General features: G+C 34.4%; 2 protein-coding genes across 2 annotated transcripts; both read right to left on the reverse strand.

Annotated features, from left to right (window-relative positions):
• Window positions 1-525: 525 nt before the first annotated feature.
• On the reverse strand, window positions 526-8,875 carry LOC114285672 (serine carboxypeptidase-like 27). Its single transcript, XM_028228739.2, has 9 exons — window positions 8,293-8,875; window positions 7,965-8,057; window positions 7,707-7,799; window positions 7,530-7,615; window positions 3,166-3,426; window positions 2,168-2,295; window positions 1,831-1,926; window positions 919-1,024; window positions 526-790 (listed from the first exon to the last, which is right to left on the reverse strand). Exons 1-9 carry the CDS (start codon window positions 8,720-8,722, stop codon window positions 641-643), a joined length of 1,443 nt encoding a protein of 480 aa, XP_028084540.2. The 5' UTR covers window positions 8,723-8,875; the 3' UTR covers window positions 526-640.
• Window positions 8,876-18,818: 9,943 nt separating this feature from the next.
• LOC114285670 (serine carboxypeptidase-like 27) lies at window positions 18,819-22,718 on the reverse strand. Its single transcript, XM_028228738.2, has 9 exons — window positions 21,771-22,718; window positions 21,584-21,679; window positions 21,323-21,415; window positions 21,142-21,227; window positions 20,797-21,057; window positions 20,468-20,598; window positions 20,288-20,383; window positions 19,728-19,833; window positions 18,819-19,367 (listed from the first exon to the last, which is right to left on the reverse strand). Exons 1-9 carry the CDS (start codon window positions 22,126-22,128, stop codon window positions 19,227-19,229), a joined length of 1,368 nt encoding a protein of 455 aa, XP_028084539.2. The 5' UTR covers window positions 22,129-22,718; the 3' UTR covers window positions 18,819-19,226.
• Window positions 22,719-23,620: the final 902 nt, after the last annotated feature.

Below are 23,620 nucleotides of genomic sequence, written 5' to 3' on the forward strand. Positions count from 1 at the left end.
GAGTGATTTGAGGCACCTCATGTTACAAAAGAAAATATTGTAAGTCTCTTCTATTAGTAAAAGTTAGAGGTGGACGTTAAACTAAATAACTCCAAATTTTTATGCTTTTGACAATGTAATTCTAGAAAAATGATGTTATATACGCTTCTATTATAAGAATTTATAAATTTTCGTGACAAAATTTATAAATTTTCGTGAGGTGTGTAAAATTATGAATAAGCAAATCTCCAAAATAAAAATTAGGGACCATCGTAATTATGTTATGTTTTGTGTTAATTGTTACAGATAATGAAAATAATAATATTAATTAATTTTAAATTTTTTTAATTTGTTACTAATGACACATCATATAATATTTGAATTTTCTATTCAAATTTTATCACTATAACAACATTGTTATCATATAGCTAACTAAACTATCAATCTAACAATGACTCACTTACAACTTGGATGCCCAAATCGGCAAAAGACAAAGATACGAACTTAGAAAAGCAACTTGAAAATTGATCAGAAAATAAAATATATGGTTTAAATTCAAATTTCGTATAATGTGGATAACACCCAGAATGAATCTGCTTCCCTCACTTCATTTCAGAATTATTTTTGCTAATTCCATAGCATTATTGATTTGCAAATATTGTCAAGAAGGTGATGATGGCATGGTTTGATTGTATAAGAAATGTCTAAAGAGTGTGAGTGCAAGCTTAGGGCGGCCCAGGGGAACTTCATGTCCAGCTCCTCTTACTGTCACAAAGGTCAGGCCTTTGTATGCTTGGCTCCACCCTCCAACCTATGTATATATACATCATATTGTATTTCAATCAAGAACAAGAGATTAATTACTTTATAAATTAATGTAATTTTTGTAGTTCATGTATGGAAAAAAAATTTAAAAATAAAAATAAAAAAATAAATTACCTGTTGATTGTAGTACCAGGGAAACCAATCTTTGATGGTCTCAAGATTTAGACCTTTAATGGAATATCTTGTTGCAGTCAGTGGAAGAACAGCATCAGTATCCCCACTGTTTTTTTTTTTTTTTTCAAATACTACTTTTAATTAGATGATGACAGAGAATGAGAGAAAATAGAGGCACATTCAATTAAATCAAAGTCGAATTTATTTTATTTTTTTAAATATTCAAAATTTGAAATGTGTGAAAAATTACTCCATTCCGAGTGATTCAGATTCACAGTACATCAAAATTTTAAATTTATGCTATATATTTAAAATTCTAATTATTTTTTCATAAAAATAACTCAAATACTTATATAGGTGTCTATCCCATAACTAATTAATTTTTTGTGAGATTCACACTCCCGTGAATATTTAGAATAATTTTCTATAATTTAATTCTATGCACGTAATTAGATTATGAGAAAGGAAAAAGAAGAAAATGGTATATCATGTGACTGTCGCATGGTGTGACAACTACTTTAAGTTTGTTTATTGTTCCAAAAAAGAGAATGTTGCTAAATACATTTAATTTGTTACTATACTCACCTCTCTAAGATATTTTATTCTAAAATTTCATCCGCTTACTTATTTTAAAAAATCACAATTCTTGACACACAAAAATCTCAATACACAATCGAAAGATAAATTATTTTGAGATGGATAGAAAGAAAATAAGATTTGAGAAAAGAGAGTAAGATTTGAGAACAGAGAATCTCGTGCCCTCTATCACATCACAAGCATTGAGAATTGTGTCTCTATGTGTGGGGAGAGAAGCTTGATTGGTGTATTTAGTAGCACTCAAATAAATATATATATATATACATATATATAATTAAATAAATAAAAAATTGAAACAAAAATAATGAAAATTACCTAAAGATCCATATCCTGAGTCCAGCTGCAATGAGTTCCTTTATGATAGGAAGCATAGATTTGGGCGAATCAGTCCAACTGCCCCTTATAACATCACTGCAATTAAACAAGGTGTTGAGAATGAGATAGATTGAACATTAATTAGGCAAAATCGGAATTATATATTTTTTTTAAAAAAAAAAAACTTCAAGGGATTGTTTGGGTGATCCACATGAAAATGAAATCATCTTGATATGGGTGGTAAATTAAAGAATGATGACAGCAAAGACCATGCATATATGTAATGAATTAAGTGATGCTTGAATTATTGTTGTTGTTGATGATGAAATTAACTAACCTGCAAGTCATCCAAGGATGAGGAATTTGAGTAACATTTGCATGGAGAGCCCTTTGTACTTCCTTGAGATTCATGTACATTTTTGTATACCTCACTATGCACTTGTCATTCCCTCTAAATGTCCATGGCTGAATTTCCCAACATGTGTAAAGTTACATGCTAACAAAATAGAAATAACAAAATAATTTAATTTTATCAATAGATTTTTCTCAGTCTTCTAGTTTTCACAAGTCAAAAGTATACCCTGAATAATTTTTTTCTTCTATATTTTAATCCTTGGAACTAGTTATACATGTAATCTCGGAGTACCAACTCAACATGTTGACATGGTATTCACAAGAGTAATTATGAGATTGGTTTAACATTAAACTAATCCACTATGGTGATTGAATAGGAGAAAAGATCAGTATCATCTATAATTTAACACTTTTGTCTAGTAGCCTCATTTATTAGGAACACATTTACATATTTGATAGGTTAAAGATTTTTTACAGTGAAATATGTCAAATTCTTCAGTTTCAATATACATCTAACCAATAAATTATATGAGAACTCAAGACATAATTTAATAATTAAAAATACATTGGTATAAAAATATCAACAATGTTAGGTAGCTCAAAATTTTGTGGCTCAAATGACTCAAATCACTCAAAACGACGTCGTTTTGACTGATTTTGAGTGTAAAACGACGTCGTTTTGACAGATTTGAGCCATTTAAGCCACAAAATTTTAAGTTACCAAACATTTTCCTAAAAATATGTATAAAGATTCTAAGATAGAAGACCTAATGCGATCAGAACTACTAAATTATCTATTGAAAAGTAGGATAATATACAAATCAACACATTTTATTAATTTTTATTATTCACAGAGAATGGTGTTATGAAATTTCTTCATTGTAAGTGTGAATTCACTAAATTAATACTATGATGATAACAACAACAACACAACAAATACATGTGAAGAAAATTACAAAATAATGAATTATTTACACTTACCAAGGAAGTCTTTAAATTGTGAAGAAGAGTCCCAGTTTCAGAACATGGACCATCATAAATGGCATAGGGATTGATATCTCCGAATTGAGAGTAAGCGCGAGTGAGAGCTTCGTAACACTGATTCCGAGGATATAAAAATGATTCATATGGACACGACTCGTTTAGCGCTTCGTAGGTTGAGTCCGATATCAAACCATGGTTCCACCAGAACTCAAATGTTCCAATATTATCATAATAATCATCTATAAGGGGATTTCCCAACTGCTCCCCAAAACAAAACAAACCAAAAACACAAAAGGTCAAAAACTTGTTTTTATACCATTTTTGTTTTCTGTGTTTTGAAAACAAAAATAGTTAAATTTTTAAATAAACTTTATGTATTTTGCAAAGAAATAGTTTAGTAGTATTGAAACCAATGACACAACTAGACACAATCATCTCATATAAAATAAGTCTCACTTTTTTTTTGTGGATTACACACCCGCATGAGGAGTTATGTTCGGTTCTGTGATTAATTTTATGTAGAAATAGAATAATTGTTTTGCAAGAGCATAATGTTATACAAATGAAATTTTTGTACGTAAAGCATGATGTTGCCTTCTGTAATTTTTTATTTTTAGTCAAAACACTCATTATTTTATCTGAGAATTGCAAATAAATAACTAAAAATTTACAGTCACATCATTTTATATATCAAAATTGTATGTGTAAATTATTTTTGTTAATGTAAATGTAAATTACTACTACACACTCCACCAAACCTACCTCCACCACTCACTCCTATCACCTACTACACTCCACCAAACCTACCTCCACCACTCACTCCTATCACCTACTACACTCCACCAAACCTACCTCCACCACTCACTCCTCACCTACTCTCCCAAAACCTCTCCTATATAATACATCCTTGTAATATCAATATATACAACAATCTTGTAAAACAACAATCAATAATACATTGAATTTTAACATGGTATCAGAGCTATAGGTTAAAGATCTTGGTGTTCTTCGCCTTCCGGCGGGCGGGCGGCAACCTCGCCTTGGCCGCCCGCCGGACCTCAACCTAGTCTGCTAAAATTTTCTACACATACCTTAAAATTTCCTTTCTTCAACCTGCTGTCTGTGTTTTGTGCACTCAGAGGTCGGTTTACCTTACCCCACCATATTCCACCCCCGGTCCGACTCCGACGTCATCGCATGGCCGCCCTCATTCATTCCAATTCCCAGCAGGATGCCATTGGCAAACCTGAAGAGGACTGTAACCACAAGAGCATAGCCAGCAAGCTCAGTAGGACCAATATGCCCAACACATGCCTGGCTAATTACATTACTACCGAAGGTTGAAAATCTGGTGCATATTGCTGGACCAGCCACCACCCACATTTTCTTTGTCTCTCTCCACTCCTATATTTGATCGCAGTAGACCCACCAATTGGGCTTCTGGTGGAGGTGCTTATAGAGCTTCATCCAAGGTTATGAATCTTAAGATGCCCACTTCATCAGCTCGCAAGGGTCATTTCCGATGCACCCAAACTTTATGATGCCCTCTCTAACTCTCTCGGCCTCCACTCTCTCTCACTTTATTTATTTTTTATTTTTTTTTTTCCACCGCCCCAACCTACTTTCTCTTTTCTCTATATATATATATATATATATACCAAACCGAACATGCCCACATATTAAATCAGCAGGCCTACAATGATACACTTTCCAATGCACCCAGACACACACCCAATCTTGCACACACACCCATCCTCTTTTTTTTCTTTTAAACAAAAAAAACAAAAAACAAAACCCATCTTCACTTTTCTTTTCTTTATTATCCAGCTTATCCTCCTTTTTCTTTTTTTTTAAACCAATCTTGCACACACACCCATCCTCTTTTTTCTTTTTTTTACAAACCCATCTTCACTTTTCTTTTCTTTATTTTCACGCTTCGTTAGTTTAAAAACCCATCTTCGCTTTTCTTTTCTTTTTGATAAGCCACCGACCCCACACGTTTGAATCTCCAATTTCCTTTTTATTTTTATTTTTTTATTCCTTTCATATTCATACATTTCTCTTTCACTTTATTTTTTTCACTTTATTTATTTATTTTTTTTTTTTTTTTTGTGAACAAAAAAAAAAAAAAAAAAAAAAAAAAAAAAAAAACAAACAAACAAACAAACAAACAAACAAAGAGGAAGAAGATGAACTGCACACCAACTTCTTTTATTCATGTCGGGGCTCACCCCGCTCACCATTTTACACCACACAAAAAAAAAAAAAAAAAAAAAAACAAAAAAAAACAAAAAACAAAAACAAAAACAACGGAACAGTGGGATTTTTCTTCTCTACTCTGCCGCCGGTCTCTTCTTCTTGCCTCCGTCCTGCGCGGCCCTTGACGGTGCTGCCTCCGTGCTTCCTAGACCACCAAGCAAGTTGCCTCCTCCCTGCTCCTCCACTGCAGCATATGGTGGTCCTCCAAATCGGAACATCACGGTGGCCTTCCGCTTCAGCTCCTTGTTTTCTGCCCTTAGCACGCTTATCTCTGCTCGCGCATCCTTATACATGCGTTGGAGCAGAGCCAACTGGGAGTTTAATTGCTGCACCTCATTTGTCCTACTCTGTAGCCGGTGCGACAGATTTGTGACCGCCGTCATGGACTCCACACATGCCTTCAACGTATACTGATTGGCTTCCACATCCGACTGCACCGCCATTTTTTGCTCCACAGACCGCATCGGAAAGTTCAGCGGAGCAAACCCAGCAGTGTTTGGTTGAGGTTCACTGGCCACCGCACCAGTTCTCTCTCCTGTGGCCTCGTTGAGGTCGGGAAAGAGGGTAAGCAGCCCGCGGGAAGACGAAGCCATTTTTTCTGGGCAACAGAGTGTTATAGAGAGTGTTACAGAGTATCTTCTCAGCCAAACCTTCTCAGCAAAACGAAGAGTTTTTCAGAGGATTTTCGCCAATTGTTTGTCTTCGCCTCTGCCTCAGCTCTGTCTTGGTTAAATAGCCGAGGCAGCCACGCGCATCGCGCGCCTCTTCTCGCCGACAAACTGGCACGCCTTTTCATGCATTCGGGCACGCCTTTTGATGGCACGCCTTTTGAGGGTGCGGGCACACCTTTTGAGGGCACGACTTTTGAGGGCTCGATATATATCTACATGTATATTTTTTTTTTTTTTTTTTTTGGGCCGCCTATCTACCCACTCATACAGTGTCTTCTACCCCGGTCAGCTTTATCAATCCCTTTGTTTCAACCTCAAATAGGTTTCTATCTTCACACCTATTTGAGTTTGAGGGGGGGTTATACACAGTATCATGTATAAGTCACTCATGGCGCACTCCCTAAGTCGCCCCCTTGGTGCACCACCACAACTCATGCTACATCGGTCCAACATGACCCCATAAACTGTCTTCTACAACGGTCTGACACGACCACACAGTGTCTGCTACATCGGTCCGACATGACCCCGTAAACTGTCTTCTACAACGGTCCGACATGACCCCGTAAACTGTCTGCTACATCGGTCCGACATGACCCCGTAAACTGTCCTGCTACATCGGTCCGACATGACCCCGTAAACTGTCTTCTACAACGGTCCGACATGACCCCGTAAACTGTCTGCTACATCGGTCCGACATGACCCCGTAAACTGTCCTGCTACATCGGTCCGACATGACCCCGTAAACTGTCTTCAACGGTCCGACATGACCCCATAAACTGTCTTCTACATCGGTCTGACACGACCACACAGTGTCTTCTACAACGGTCCGACATGACCCCGTAAACTGTCTGCTACAACGGTCCGACATGACCCCGTAAACTGTCTTCTACATCTGACACGACCACACAGTGTCTGCTACAACGGTCCGACATGACCCCATAAACTGTCTGCTACATCGGTCCGACACGACCATACCGTGTCTCCTATCCTGTTTTATTTATCAGTTTATTTTTCTGTTTTGTTACTCTCTCCAAACTCAAGTTGGCTAGTACCTATCCTCCTTGAGTTTGAGGGGGGCTGTTAATGTAAATGTAAATTACTACTACACACTCCACCAAACCTACCTCCACCACTCACTCCTATCACCTACTACACTCCACCAAACCTACCTCCACCACTCACTCCTATCACCTACTACACTCCACCAAACCTACCTCCACCACTCACTCCTCACCTACTCTCCCAAAACCTCTCCTATATAATACATCCTTGTAATATCAATATATACAACAATCTTGTAAAACAACAATCAATAATACATTGAATTTTAACAATTTTCTTTTCCAAAAAAATATAAAAATATTTTTAAAAAAAATGACACTTGTGAGAAAGTCTAAAGGTTGTCATTGATGCAAGAGTATTGTGACTTACCAAAAAACCTTTGAAATTGATTATTGGATCCTTGATACCCTTATTATGATGAACAATGACTTGGGATAGCTCAGGAATGTAATGACCTGCAAATCCATTGACATGTATATGTATGGTTGATAAAGAAGGTTTTGAAATTATGATGTTTTGATATTTAGGAAGGGTTTGTTGGGAGACCTGCATAGCTTTCTCCAGCAATGTAGAATGGCCTCTGCTTGTATTGAGGGAACCTCTCAAACCACTTTACAAGGAATGTGTATGCATCCTTAGCTACAAATTTCAATATATATTTATTTTTTTATCAAAAAACTCAGTTAAAAAAACTAAGGAAATTACCATGCAAACAATTTTTTTCTTTTTAGGGAGTAGAAATCTTAGAACAAAAAATCTCATGCCAATAAATTGAAACAGAGAGAGAGTGACACACACACACACCTGTTCTTTGGTCACCCGTGACAAGATCAAATGAAGTGTTTGAGTAGGAAAAACCAACACCAGCAGGTGAATCAAGGAAAAGCAAGTTGGCCTCTGCATCAACTCATAAAATTATCTTAGAAATAAAACATCAAAAAATTTAATTATCCAAAAATAAATTTCCAATATATCTGAACTGTCCAAGTGTCAAGCACCAAAAAAAGGATCCCACTATTTTTGTGGGTCCCGCCTAATCTAACAACAAATTTAATCATTGATGATGACCATGCGAATGAAATAACCAACGGTTAAGATCAACCCAAAAAAAACTATCAAACAAAATTTATACCTTTATTCCAAGCATATGGACTCAAGACGAGAGTCTTTCCATCAGGACGAACACGAAATGGACCCACCTCCTCAGAGGCCCCATAGGCCACCGATGAGCAACCAGGCCCGCCATTGAGCCACAACACAAGGGGCTTTGATGTGGGCTTCCCATTGGCCGGCAACTCAATCAACCAGTAAAATAGGGCCCGGCCAGCCCGCTTGTCAACCGTGACATAACCGGAGTATTGAGAGAAGCTCACCTTTGCTGGCTGCCCAGGCAACTTGATGATCCTATCACTCTCTTGTTGTTTGTGGTGGTGGTGCTGGTGTTGGTGGTTGTGGGTGGTGTTAGTGGTGGCGGTGACAATAAAGGAGAGAAACAAAGTAATAAAGCCTAAAACACATAACAAAGAGCTTTGAGAGCTCTTAGATTGGCCCCTCATCATCATGAATTCAAGCTTAATTGGCTTAATCTAAACTTAGGAGTAACGAATATGGTATTTCTCATGGGTTTGTTTTTGTGTTGTGTGATCCAAGGAACATTGGGTGACCAAGATGGTGTTGACTCTAAGTGGGTGCATTAGGTTCAACTAGCTGCGGTCAAATAATAAGTTATTTGAACAGTACCATATGGATTCAAAATTCGTACCAAAAAAATTTTACTATAAAATTAATGTGTGTCGATATTAAACTAGGTATGGACATCATACAAAAATTAAAAATGGAGCACACAATGTCACAATGTCAGTAAATTTTTGTGTACGAATTCTAAATAAGTTACAATAAAAGTAGTGTAACAGTATCTGACATTGTTTATATAGTGTTTTCTGATCAATGAAAAATTATTGAAAACATTACTAAGTGAATCATCGTTTGTCCTTCAAGTAACTAACAAATATGGATTAGCATTATTCTAACAATAATTTTTTTTGGAAACACCATAAGAGCAATGTCATATGACCTGGCTCCTCTCTAGTTAATGGAGAGGAGAGTTTAACATTGGCGGGTTTTAATCCATGCCCATGTCAATAATACAAACCGTTCAGTGTGTAGTAGAACTCGTTGAGTACATTGTCCCTATAAAAAATCACGTTAATTGGATATTGATAACCACTTGATCAAATCGTATTTCTATCGCAATTTACTTTGAAAATTATATTTGAAAATGCTATCTGATCAAATAGTGATCGATATCCAATTAATATGATTTTTTACAAGAATAATTTACTCAACGGGTTCTATTCTTTGAACGGTTTAAATTATCGACATGCGCCCGAATTTAAACCCACCAATGCTGAACTCTCCTCTCCAGCCACGTCCATGCCATATAATGCTAAGAAATTAATGAATAATTATCCAAGAATAAGAGCTGGACCAAGCTGTGCATGTTTGAATTAACAATGGGTTTACCATTTTGATTATTATTTTGTAGGGCATTGATGGCGCCGTGGACTCTCCTTTAAGAAACACCACGTAATTAATATTATTATATATTATAATACATATATAGATATTATTTAGAATAATCTAAATAAGTATATATTTTAATTTTTTTTTTGAAAACTGTGCAGAAGAATAGAAAGGTGATGACTCAAAAAAAAAAAAGATAAATAAATAAATAAATACATTTTTTTAATACATCTCAAACAACTTCTTAGAATGAAAATGAAAATGAAAATGAAAATATCATATTGTATTAATATTATTCTTATTAATATAATATTAACGTAATAAACTTACCACTAACATATATTTCAGTCACTACAACAAAAAAACAGATTCGGCGGCTAATTTTGCCGATTAAACTAAATTTAGTCGCCAAAGGATTACGTATTAGCTACTAAAAATTAGTTGGTCGCCAATGGTTCACACATTAGCTACCAAACAACATTTGGTCGCCAAATGTTCAATTATTAGCTCCTAAAGTTTGTTGGTCGGTAAATGTCCCCTATTTCGCTACCAAAATAATGTGTAGTCGGAATTTGTCTCCACTTTTGGCAACTAACTACGTTTTAGTCGTTAAAAATATAATTTCGGCGACTAAATATGATGTTAGTCGCGAAAAATAACTATATAATTTGTTTAATTCGTATTTATTTAATTTTTGGCTACTAATTGTACAATGGTCATGGAAATTTTGGGTTTGGGCGACTATTTCAATTTTGGCCGCTAATGATTAATTATATACCGACTATAATTCGGTAGCTAAACGTGCCACAAAATTTTGGAGGGAATATTACATTTTTCTTAAATTTATTAGCGACGAAAATTTATTTTGGTCGGGAATTATTATTTATTTGTTTTATTCTTATTGCCAAAGCAGTCCATTTCCCTCCCTCTCGCACTCTCGCGTCTGATTCTGCTCTGTCTCCATCGCCATCACTGCAAATATCTAGATCATCCCCAGAACTCCCTCCCAGGTATGTCCTCTCTCTCTCTCGCTCTCTCTCTCTCTATCTCTCTGTATCTCCCTCTCGAAGATAGTCTCATTCTCATAGAGGCCTCTCCGTTTCCCTCTTTCTCTCTCTCTCTATCTCACTCACGCCTCCACCCTTTTCTCTACAGCTTTGTCTCTATCGCCATCATCGCAAGGCTTGCTGGATCATCCCCCAAACTCCTTCCAGGTAGGTCCTCCATTTCGCATCTGTCTCTCCCTCTTTATGTATCTCCCTCCCGATTTCACTCTCTTTGCCTCTGTCTCTGTTTAAACATACACACACACATGTGTGTGTGTATGAAAACACACAGAAAAGGCTTATAGGAAATGCTGAAAATTATGGCATTTTTTTTGAAATGTGATTGAAATTAACACTTAGGGCATTGTTATTGAAATGTGATTGAGGCATTTGAGTTGGTAATAAAGTAGTAATAAAAGGAAAAGAAAAGGTGAGTTGTGTAGATAGGGTTAGGAATTGGGACACAATTTGTGCATCTACAAATCACAGTGGTCAGTATGTCATTGAGTTGCCCAAAATCAACTTGCATCTGACATTCACTACCTAAAAATACACAATTCATGAAAATATGGAGTCAGGTTTCAGAATATTGGCAAGTCTTGCTCAAATGCAATACCATTTCATGACATTTGAGAAAGGCTATAATTTAGGTTGATACTTTGGTGGAATTCACAAAATTATCAGCCAAGTCTGCCAGATTTTGTCTCTTATTTCTGCTATTTTGTAAAATTTTGGGAAGCTTGAGTTGTGCAGATCGGGTTAGGAATTGGAACACAATTTGTGTATCTACAAATCACAGTGGTCAGTATGTCATTGAGTTGCCCAAAATCTGTCTAGTCAGTTTTTGTACCATTCAACTCAATCATAGTTGTCTTACTTAGGATGGGCATTCTGTGGTTAAAACAAGCTCTGAATTACAAAATTGGAATAATAAAAGTGACAGCGAAGATCTATTTGTTTATGTATGAACTGCTATACAATGAGGTTTGATATTATTTATATATATATAAATTCAGATTCAACTGAAATGCCTCAATCAGAACATTGACGTAATTAGCTTGTCATACATTCGTTGTGTAAGAAAGTAGTCATACATTCGTTGTGTAAGATAAATAACACATTGCTAAAATGTGTTTTTTGTGTCATCTCACCAAAATTTTAGCAATAACGCTGGTGAATAATAACTGCTAGAGTTGCTTAATACGCAAAAACATCTCTTTGATCGGTTAAAATTAGGAGGCAACTTACCTCCAGTCCATTAATTGGGGTTTTGTGGGTTAACATGATTCAAACATATAATTATCAACATTCGATCAATTTGATTTTTTATATGAATGATCTATTCAGGAGATATTAGATTTTAAATAGTTCAAATCACTGAAACATAGTCAAAATAAGCTCACAAATCTTCAAATTGCTCTTCTAGTCCAATTAATAGATTGGAGGTAAGTTGCCTCCCAAATAATTTATAACTTTGACAAGGAGTGTTATGTAATTTTAGTAACTTATAAGGCATTTCTAAATGAGTGTTGCTATTACCTTGTACTTATTTCCTTAATTAAGACTCCCATTTGTTTTGACCCTCACTATCCAAATTGGTTCGCTCCTTTTTCTTTACACTCCACCATAGTCTCCAAAATATCCATTTCCTTGGACTCCCACCCTTATCATAACTTTTTCTTCGACAAACCTTTTCTTCTACCACCTCGACCATCGGCAGCCTTCTTTACTACCCTCAACCTCCTTTTGTACCTCCACCTGTTAGATAATGTCTCAATGGGACCACATAATTAAATGTGGTGTTATCATTTATAAGAAACCTACAATTTAAGTGATTCAATTTAGTTAATAGGCTTAAGGGTATATGTGTTATGGACCTAATGTGTAGATACTAGTTGTATAATTTCTATTTCTATGAGGGGCAGAAATAGAAATTAAAACATAATGGTTAAAGTTGGTTTTCATTCCTTTTGAACTTCCACAACCTTTCAGTTTTGAAAACCAATTACAACCTTTAAAAGGTTATGGTCCCTATTCCTTCCCAAGTGGAAAAAATAAGAACACTGTCATTTTTCTTTCTAAATCCTCTCAAGGAGAAGCATAAGGCACCAAATGGGAAAGGATTAGAAGGCAATAACATAATCAATAACAAAGAGTTCATTGATAATCACGCTTCCGTTTAACCGTTCATCAATGGATTCAGGTATGTCATTTTGTCTTGATTTCTTGATAATACACATGGTAAATGATCCAAAGTGTAAGGTTTATGTTCTGAAATTTATGTTGACACCACCATCACCCAGCAACAACCCTTCTTTACCTCAACAACTGTTTTTGAATTTTGTTTTTTTGTTTTTTTTTTAGATTACCAAGGCCGAATGAACTTAAATGATTCAACAAACTAAATTTGTCTGGTTATAGCCAATCGAATGAGGCTAAATTGATGAAATTTATTCAACCTTAGTAGTCCAAACAACCTTAAAATATTCGGCTGCCAACCTTAGTAGTCCAGTTTTTGCCCAAAGTTGTTGCTTAGGCAAAGTGTTGTTTCCTAAAGGAAGGCCCCCCAAGTGTATTTGAGGTCAGTGAGCCTACAGAACAGAGGCGTAGTTTCTTGCATTATAATGCTCCTTTCAGTAGGTATGTCAGTGCGACCAAATAATTAGTAGCTAAAACAATTGAGAATGAGAGAAAGAAACTATTGGCCACTAAATTTTTTAGTCACGGAAAAAAAATGGTATCATTTGGCGACTAAAACGTTTAGTGGCAAAAAGTGAAGAAGTGAATGTTAAGAGGCTTTTGGTTACAAAACTTTTAGTGGGCAAAAGTAACAACGACAAAAATTAATTAGTAGCTAAAAATATGTATTCTATTGGTGATCAAAATGTTTAGTCTATAATAGTCATTCTCATTTTATGGTAGCACTTTTAGTGACTAACACTTTAGTCGCCGAAATCACCTTTTGCCGACTAAATAATGTTTCGTAGCCAAATGTGTACTTTTGGCGACCAATTATTTAGTAGCTAAAAGTGACACGTTCCCCAACCAAACCAACTTAGTAGCCAAAAAGTCTCATTCGACGACTAAAGGTTTTAGTGGCGGAAACATAACATTTGCCGACTAAACTAAATTTAGTAGCGAAATGTAGTCACTTTCGGCGACCAAACAAAGTTTAGTCGCCAATACTATCGCCGATAGGGTACAGGCGACAAGTTTGGCGACAAAATTTTTTAGTCGCCAAATCTTTTCAACGACTAAATATTAGACTTTTGGTGATCAATATATTAGTAACTAAAAGTTACATTTCTTGTAGTGAGCGTCAATAATTAAATTTACAAATCATAGGATAAAATAAGGTGACAGAAATAAATAATCATTTACGATATGCAAGGGTTGAGACATTTTCTTAGATCTTAAGATTTGAACAGTATTCTGTCCGCCCCATTAGATGCCATGAATTATGATTTCTGGTCAAACTTATATACATGTGCCCATCACATCACATATGTGGCACTAGTCAATTTTTTATTACTATTATTATTATTATTATTTTGGAGTTACTTGAAAAGAAAAAAAAATGTTCCTTAAACATAATAAGCCGGCAAAAGTCAATTATTAATTTGATAATTTTCTTATACGTCTCATTAAAAAGAATTGTGTCGAATTTTATGAAATTAAGACTCTACTCTTATATAGAGAGTTATTTAAAAATATTTAATTTAAGTTTATATATTCATCACGAATCTTATTTAATAATTTGAATTATTCATCTTTTATGTGCATAAATCATTCATAAGACATTTTATTAATTTTTAAATATTTGTATTTTTTTTGTTAATTATTTCAAAAGACTTTTACCTATGCAAGCATGTCCGGAGAGATTGTATTGGCCCAAAAAAAAAAAAGGCCTAGAGAGACATAGGGTTGTAAAAAATACCAGCAGTAGGCCTATTCGCAGATTTCAGTGACGTCGTTAATCTTCTGGGCCAAGGTTGTAGGCACGTACATAATCCTAGAGGAAGAAATTCGTAAAATTTACAAATTGATCTGATTTTATCTAACCCAATAGTTTTGGATTTATTTTTTGAATTCATGATTCAATTCTGAATTAAAAAATTGAGGAGTCATATTTTGCAGATCAATTCTAGATTACACTTCATAGTTTTGAATTGAAACTGATCCAAACCGCACACAACTTAAACTATATTCATATCATACACCCTTGATACATACTATCATAACTCTGTATTCATATCATTCACCTGTGGAATTTGGTGTGAAATTTGCTACTACCGCTACTAGGGGTGAGCAGCGAATATACCGATCTGCCAAAACCGACCGAATCAAACCGATCTGCCGCATTTTGGATAGATGCGTGATGACGAGCGGACGGTTGCGGATTAATTTTCTCCAATCCACCAATCTAGCGGACGGATGGCGGATTTGAGATTCCTTTGGCCGCAACCGAACTGTCAAACCGTGAGCACTCCTAATAATTTATCAGACTTTGTGTTTTTAGTTTGTTTAAATATTCTGTTTGTGTTTTCAATTAAAAAAGAGTTCAAATATTCTGTTGAAAAAAAGTTTTCGACTTGAATATCTTTTTTGAATTGAAAAAAATAAACGTATTATTTATCTATATTTTTTTATTTTTAAATCTATCTCTAAAAATAATAAATAGAAAATATGATATATGCGAGTTGATTTTTGTTTTCAAAAACAGATATAGATGTAACAATACAGAGACATAAAATCTCTACTACTGCTCTGTTCATGGTTTTGGTGGTTTGAATTGTTTTTATATTTTAAAAACCACAGATTATAATACTTTATGTGAATAAGACATGTTGTGATTATAATATGTGGATGAGACATGCAGTGATTGTGATATTCTAAAGTTTCAAACTTTTTTGTTTTGGATAAAACATGCAGTGATTGTAATATTTTTTTAAGTCATTGACTGTAATATTTTTTTTTTTTTTTGAGGAAGTGCACAGTTGAATTATGTTGAAAATTTATAAAATTTTAACCGCCAAACCGATTCGTATCCATCCGCCAAACCGCCAATCCGCTCAATCCACATCTACCGGATTGGCGGACGGATGCGGATTGATTTTCTTCAATCCGCCAATCTGGCGGACGGATGGCGGATTGTAGGTTCCGTAGTCGCAACCGACCCGCGCCCACCCCTAACCGCTACTATGGAATTTTGTTGCTATTGTTGTTGTTGTTGTTGTTGTTTTTTTTTTTTTTTTTTTAGTATTAGTTTTGTAATGGTCTAATGGTAGAACCATTTATTTATTTTTTTATTTTTTTTATTTTTTTTTTTGAATTTGGTGACTGTTGTTGCTATTGTGGAATTAGATTTATGTTTGTTTAAATTAATGGTAGAACAATATGCATGTTTATGTTTTGAAAAATTATAAAATGAAAATGTTATCACTTTTGCTTGGTTCCTCTTTTTCAAAAACACTTTTCAGAAAATTTTATTTTTTTGTTTTTCGTGTTTTTTATTTTTACTGGATTTTTTTAATATTTTAAGCAATTTTTTTACTTTTTAGACATACCTAACATAAATATACCTAAAAAATAAAAAAATTGTGAATTTTTTTTTTAAAAATTCACTAAATACCAAAAATACAAAAAAAATACGAGAATTCAATACATTTTTTTTGTATTTTTATGTATTTATTAATTTTTTAAAATATTTTTTCACAAATTTTTTTACTTTTTAGATACATCTAAGTAAGGTGCATCTAAAAAAGTAAAAAAATATTTAAAATTTTAAAAATATTCACTAAAAACAAAAAAACACGAAAACCAAAAAATTCAATTTTTAAAAAACATAATCCAAAAAATTCAAACCAAACACACAGTATATGATTTTTCTTTGTTAATAGATTATGTGAATTTGTGGTTCCAAACCGAACTGAACTATGTTTAAATGGTTTAGTTCGAATTGGTTCCATGATTTAAATGGATTGGATGGACAATGGGTCCCTGCCGTGCTTAGAGCACAGCAGGGTGTGCTGTGCTTGCCAAACCATAGCAGCCCACACCAACAAAAAAAACAAAACAAAGAAAAATTATGTTAAAAACGCACTGCAGTGCCTGCTGTACAGCAGGCACCCCTTTCCCGGATTGGATTGGTTTCAGTTTTTATAAAACCATAGACAACAAATTAGTCATGATTTTATCCCAAACTAAATCAATTCAGACCATGCTTACCCTATATAATCCAACCCACAAAATGAACCCATTAGTTATGTTTATAATAAAAATAAGGGGAACTTATCAGTAGGTCTCATATACAAAGTTTAAAACTCATTTAATCTCAAAACAAAATAGTTGCACCAATTAGTCTTACATATTTTTAATTGTTACTAAATTTTTTTAAAAAAATTTAAAGACGTTGTTATATCCCACCACTGTCGAACTTCAGTCAGACAGTCACCGGAGGCTCGCCAGAATGTTCAACATCACCGGAAAGTCCCCAGAGTATCGCTGGAGTGTTTTGAACATTACTAGAAGTCGTCAGAATGTCCAGAACATTCGCGGGGCGTCAAAAATATCGTCGGAGACTCATCGGAATATCTAGAATATTGCTGGGGAAAAAAAATGGAGAAATTAGAGCCAAAAATATAGGAAAATGTGCTAAATATTGATAAACTGAAAGGAAAAAATATATATAATAACAAACTGGAACAATGGAAAAAAATATATACTATTAATTTTCAATTTTTCTAAGATTTAAGCAATTAATTTTTAATATTGATCAAACTGAAAAGTAAGTTTTAAAACTGTAAAATTGTTACAATTTCAAAACATGATTCCATTAAACATTTATCCTTTTTAATCAAACTGAAAAATATGTTATGAAATGATAAAATTTTGTAGTAAAATTATGTTATGATACTGTAAATTTTTACAGTTCTAAAACATGTTAAGAAACTGCAAACTTTTACAATTTTAAAGTATGGTTCATTTCAACACCAAAAAAACTGAAATTGGAAAATTTTATAATTTTCACCACATGTAACTAAAACTCGAGAACAACTTGTTTAAAATTTAAAAAATTTCTCCATTAAAACAAAAAAAAGAGAAGTATGTAGCAGAGAAAAAATTTAAAAAAATGAGAGATCTAATGAGAGAGACAGATATAGAGAGAGGATTGTATTTCGGCAACTATTTTTGATTTAGATCTAGTCAGATTTGATATAAATCTACTCATCTTCCTCGCTGAAAACTCATCTCTTTCTCTGTCGGTGTCGATAGTAGTCGCTAGTGACTTTATATCAACAGGCAAATGAGAAGAGGGAAGGCGTGGTCGTCGTTGTTCGTTAGATATCAGAAAAAGAAAGAGAAAGAGAAGAATGAAACGCAAAGAAAGAGAATAAGAAAAATGTAGAGAAAAAGAAGAAAAAGATGGCAATGAAGGTGCAAAGAAAGAGGAGAAAAATACGCACAGGACTTTTGACAATACACAAAAAAATTATGGGACTAAATAGAGTTCTCCTCCTTGAGATAGGATTTGCTGGTAATTTGCCCTAAAAATAATAATAATTAAATTATAAATTAAAAAAAAAAAACAAAAGAGCAACTATTTCAATTATCTAATTGTGATATCAAAGTCTAAATTTTAGCCCATTAAGCAAAGTCAACCTGGAACGATAAACCCATCAAATTAAATTCATTTAAAACTCATTTATATCCATCTAAAATTATAAACAAATTTAGATAGATTCCATTTTATAAACCTGATGAAAATTGAATTAAAATATATTTGATATAGGTATTCATTTAAACTCATATAAACAGGTATCGCCTCCACCATCACCACCACGCAGGCATTCCACCACCAACGCAACCGTTGCTACTCCACCGCCACCAATTGACCACCACCACTACTACAACCTAAGCCTGCCCATTTGCCAACTCTACCTATTACTTCTTTTGTTCTTTTTTTTTTTCAATTTTTCTTTTTATCTCTTTTGGGTCATAATTTTCAGCCAATTATTTGTTTTAGAATAAAATATACGGTTAATTTACCTTTTTTTGTACAAAATAAATAACTACGGCACAAAATAAGTATATGGACTTACACTTCTGCATTTATGAAAGAGAAAATACATCCATGATGCTTAATCAAACAGGTACATTTCACCAATCTAGAAGCTTTAGAACAAGTAATGCTCAATAATGTGTTCAATGACAAACCTTAAGACACTGTATAAATTACATTTACATGATTTATAAATTTAAAAAAATATATTGAAAATCAAAAACCACTCCTGTCTCCGATTATTCAAATCTTCCAACAATTTTCGTTCCTTCCATAATCCCCGAGCAATCATCAATGGTAAACTAAGACTGAAAAGTGGTGTCGAGGGAGAACAGTTCTCCTCTCATACCGTTCTTTTTCAACCCCAATAAATCAAGATTTCTACTAATTTTCTCTTTATTTGTTGTGAATTAGATAAGCCAGGCCAAGTAGGTTTTAGCTTGGCATGGGCTTGTTCTCTAAAAATGATCTGAAAAGAATAAAAGCTTGTCGAGGGCGATGAAGGGGAACCTCATGTCCTGCTCCGGTTACTGTCACAAGAGTCAGTCCTTTGTATATTTGGCTCCAGCCACCAACCTATGTAATGAAAACAAGAAGAAGAAATGATGTGATGTGATGTGATGAATAGATGACTATTCCATCAGTTTCGATTAATAACACAGCGTAAGGACAGAAAAGTTGCAACAATTTTCTCATTATCTTATGAAACTGGGGAGAAAATAGCAAGAATTGGCAACAGAAATAGGAAATTATCCAGTAAGTCCGGTCTATAGCACACGTGGTGTGCCCTTCTAATAGTAGGTGGATGCATGACCGCTTTAATCCTATGGGCACACAGCCACATGGCAGGCCAGACATACCAGATAACTTATCGAGACAGCCCCTGCTTGTGTCAAAGGAGAAAAAATTTATGTTTGGTAATATCTTAAGACTAACCTTTCCGTTGTCATACCACGGGTACCAGTTGGTAATAGTTGGAAGCTTCAAGGCATCAATGGAGCGTCGAGTTGCAGTCAGAGGAACCACACCATCAGTGTCTCCGCTGAACAAAAAAAATAATCGTAAGAGAATTAAAAGTGTTTCTTACTTTCTCATCTAGATATTCCTTGTTACTACAAATATGAAAAATTTAGGGATTAGATTTTTTGATTTGATCAAGAAGAAAACGAATATTGGAAGCAAACCTCAAACCTTGAAGGTAGATCTAGTAAATCAACATAATTCATCAACTATACAGCAATGGTTATAAAAATTGAGAAAGTCAAAAAAAGTTGATTCTACACAAGCAACGGAAGTACAGACAGGTTAGAGTCCCATAGAACCTTTGAAAGTTGCAACTAACAGTATCGTCTCTGTTGCATAACATAAGCTTTCAAATTATGGGCACTGTACATGGATTCCAATTTCCAATAACTAGAATTTACATTGCACTAAGTTAAAAAGAGGTTACAAATTAACATAAATAAGAAAAAAAGAAAATAAAAAAGAGGTTGTACCTGAATACCCATATCCTGAGGCCAGCTGCTATTAGTTCTCGGTAAATAGGAAGCATGGATAATGGAGAATCACCCCAGTTGTCGTAAACAATTTTGCTTCAAAGCAAAATAAAAACTAGTCAGTAATTCTGTTAAAGCAAACACAAAAAGTTCGGTTAAACTCCAATATGCGAAACACACCTGCATGTTTTCCATGGATAGCTAATAACACCCGATACATTGGCATGAAGTGCCTTCTGAACTTCTGGGCGATTGTAGTACACTTCTGAATATCTCTCTGTGCACGGGTCATATGCTCTTGACATCCATGGCTAAGTTTTTTAAGCAACAAAATGAGTTTAATTAAAACAAAAACCTTTAACAGTTGGTGAACATTGAACAGTTTTTGTTCTCCATAACACTAATATAACAGTTTTTGCTGCCAGACACTTTTTTTTTTTTCAAATCATGAATTATATGCATCCAAAACGAATTGAGTTCATTTGGTTGACTACTAAATGAACACTTACATAATGTCCCCTTAAGTTACGGTTCGGTGATGAAGTAGTATTGCAAGTGGGCGTGAAAATGCTATACAGGTCGATGTGTCCTTGCTCCGTGATTGCAAGCGTCAGAGCCTCTATGCAATCATTTGATGGATGCTGAGAGGATCCAAAGTCACAGGCTAACCCAAGAAGTTTGTAGGTAGAATCTGAAATCAAGCCATGAGTCCACCAGTACTCAAACGTGCCAATATAATCATGGTAATCATCAGTAACAGCATTCCCCACCTAAAAGAAAGAACATTTGTTATACAAAAAAGAAAAATAAATTAGTGACTGATTCATTAATAATGAAAATTTGATGAATCATACCAAGAAACCTTTGAAATTAATAACCGGATTCTTAATTCCCTTATTTCTTTCGTAAACAAGTCGAGACAACTGGGGAACATAATGACCTGAAAAGGAGAAACAATACGTATGATTGCTCAAATCATACTGGAACACTGCGATATAACTGTTTACACGAAAAAAATGGAACGTAACAAAGCACCTGCATAACTTTCTCCAGCAATGTAAAAATCTCTATACTTGTATTGTGGAAACCTTTCAAACCATTCAACTAGAAATGTGTATGCATCTTCAGCTACAAATTCACAGTAGCCGGACCACAAAAAACATCATGATAAATCAGAATTCAGGAAAATTAATCAGAAACAACATTAAGAAGCTATCTCATACTATCCCAGAAACTCACCATTAAATACAGATCAACAAAAACATGATGTTACAATGAAAAATTGTGGACCGTTACCTGTTTTCTGGTCACCTACATTATATAAATCTGATGTTGTATTCGAATATGAAAAACCTACACCAGCTGGTGATTCAAGGAAAAGCAAATTTGCCACTGCGGAACAAATTAATAAAATGAAATCAGAAACAACCCATGATTTAGATCAAGGAGAGAATTTTGGAACTTGGAACTAAAGGTTACATACAAGTATTCCAAGCATAAGGATTTAGGTAAAGATTCTTCCCATCAGGACGAATTCGGAAAGGTCCAAGCTCTTCAGAAGCTCCATAAGCTATGGAAGAACAACCAGGCCCTCCATTGAGCCACAACACCAGTGGCCTTGACTCAGCTCGGCGACTCGCTGGAGCCTCAACCAACCAGTAAAACAATGCCCTCCCAGCTTGCTGGTTTACTGTCACATAACCAGAGTACTGAGCAAAGCCAACATCGGCTGGCTGCCCTGGCAAATTTTTGATCCTGTCTCTCTCATGATCAGACAAAGAATAACAAATCCCCCAGAAAAGGAATGACAAGCAAAGTACGGAGAACAAGGAATTACCCATAAATCAATCAATCAAAAAGAACAAAAACAAATAAGACCCAGAGACACCAATCCCAAACTATTTCTGGGTTTGCAAGGAATCTCTTAAGTGAGAGTGGTTGACTTATATAGTAGATGTGAACCAATCAATCAAAAATAAAACAGAACAAGAAAAAACAAGAAATACCAAGAAACACAAATCCCAAAGTATGCCTAACTGAGTTCCCAAGAAATTTATTTACATTACAGAAATCTGAAGTTCACAGAAAGAGAGGACAGACATAGAATACAACCCACGAATCTAACAGTCAAGTAACAGAAAAATACAACCAATACCCAGAAGAGAAATCTTGGATTTTTCCTAAATGATGAGATCAGCAAACAAAAATTCTATCACAAATAATGTACTAAATGTTTACCAAACCTCTCTTACATGGATATAGGATCTCTACAAACCCACGTGTGTGTGGTCCTACACCCATATGAAAGATTTGATAAAATATTTGATAGATTATTTAAGAATCTCTAGCATTACTCATCAACAAATAATAGTCTACATGAGAGAAGAGACGAGAGGCATTGGACATCATATACACGTTCCCAATTTATTAGTTCAAATTTTCATGCACAATGATTGCAATTAATTGTGATTGAATTGCAACATCAACAAATAATAGTCTACATGAGAGAGAGAGAAGAGAGGCATTGGATATCATATACACGTTCCCAATTCATTAGTTCAAATTTTCATGCACAATGATTGCAATTAAAGTAATGCCAGAGATCCCAAATATTCTATCAAAAATTTTACCAAATGTCTTACATAGGTGTGGGACCTACACAATGTGGGTCCCATGTGAGTCCCACACCCATGTGAGACATTTGATAAAACTTTTGGTAGAATTTTTGGGACCTCTAGCATTTTGTTGCAATTAATTGTGATTGAATTGCAACTATAGTCTCGTAGGGTAGTGGAACATATCTTAATTACTGTACTAACACTAATTATGATATTATTATTAATTTCATTTATTATACAAATTATAAATATTAAAAACATCTTAAATTATTATCAATTGACACACTAGTTAGTAGATGCATATAGCATTAGTCCAGTCTCGTATGTGTCTTTTGTGCTTGGTTTTCACACAAATATCAGAAATTCAGTTTTTCATGATAGTGCTATACAAATAAATTTTCCTTACAAACTGATGTGTCACCTAAAATATTAATAAATTAGGTCTCATTTTACATTATAAAGTTATATCACTTCATACCACATCAGTTTATAAAAAAAAAAAAAAATTATTTGTATAGCATTTTCCGTTTTTCATTGCTTCTCCCATACATTTGACCGAACAGTTGACAGGCGCACGCCATTACGTCTGTAGGGGGCAAAAAGACATTAAAAAGAAAGAATTACTACACAAGTCTTTTTCAAGCTTTTGGGACAATTCTAATAATGCGTACAAACATAAAAACAAGAAAGGTTAAAAGCATCTCGAACCCATCCA

The sequence above is a fragment of the Camellia sinensis genome, chromosome 1, assembly GCF_055761805.1.
Source record: "Camellia sinensis isolate YWXY chromosome 1, ASM5576180v1, whole genome shotgun sequence".
NCBI lineage: Eukaryota > Viridiplantae > Streptophyta > Magnoliopsida > Ericales > Theaceae > Camellia > Camellia sinensis.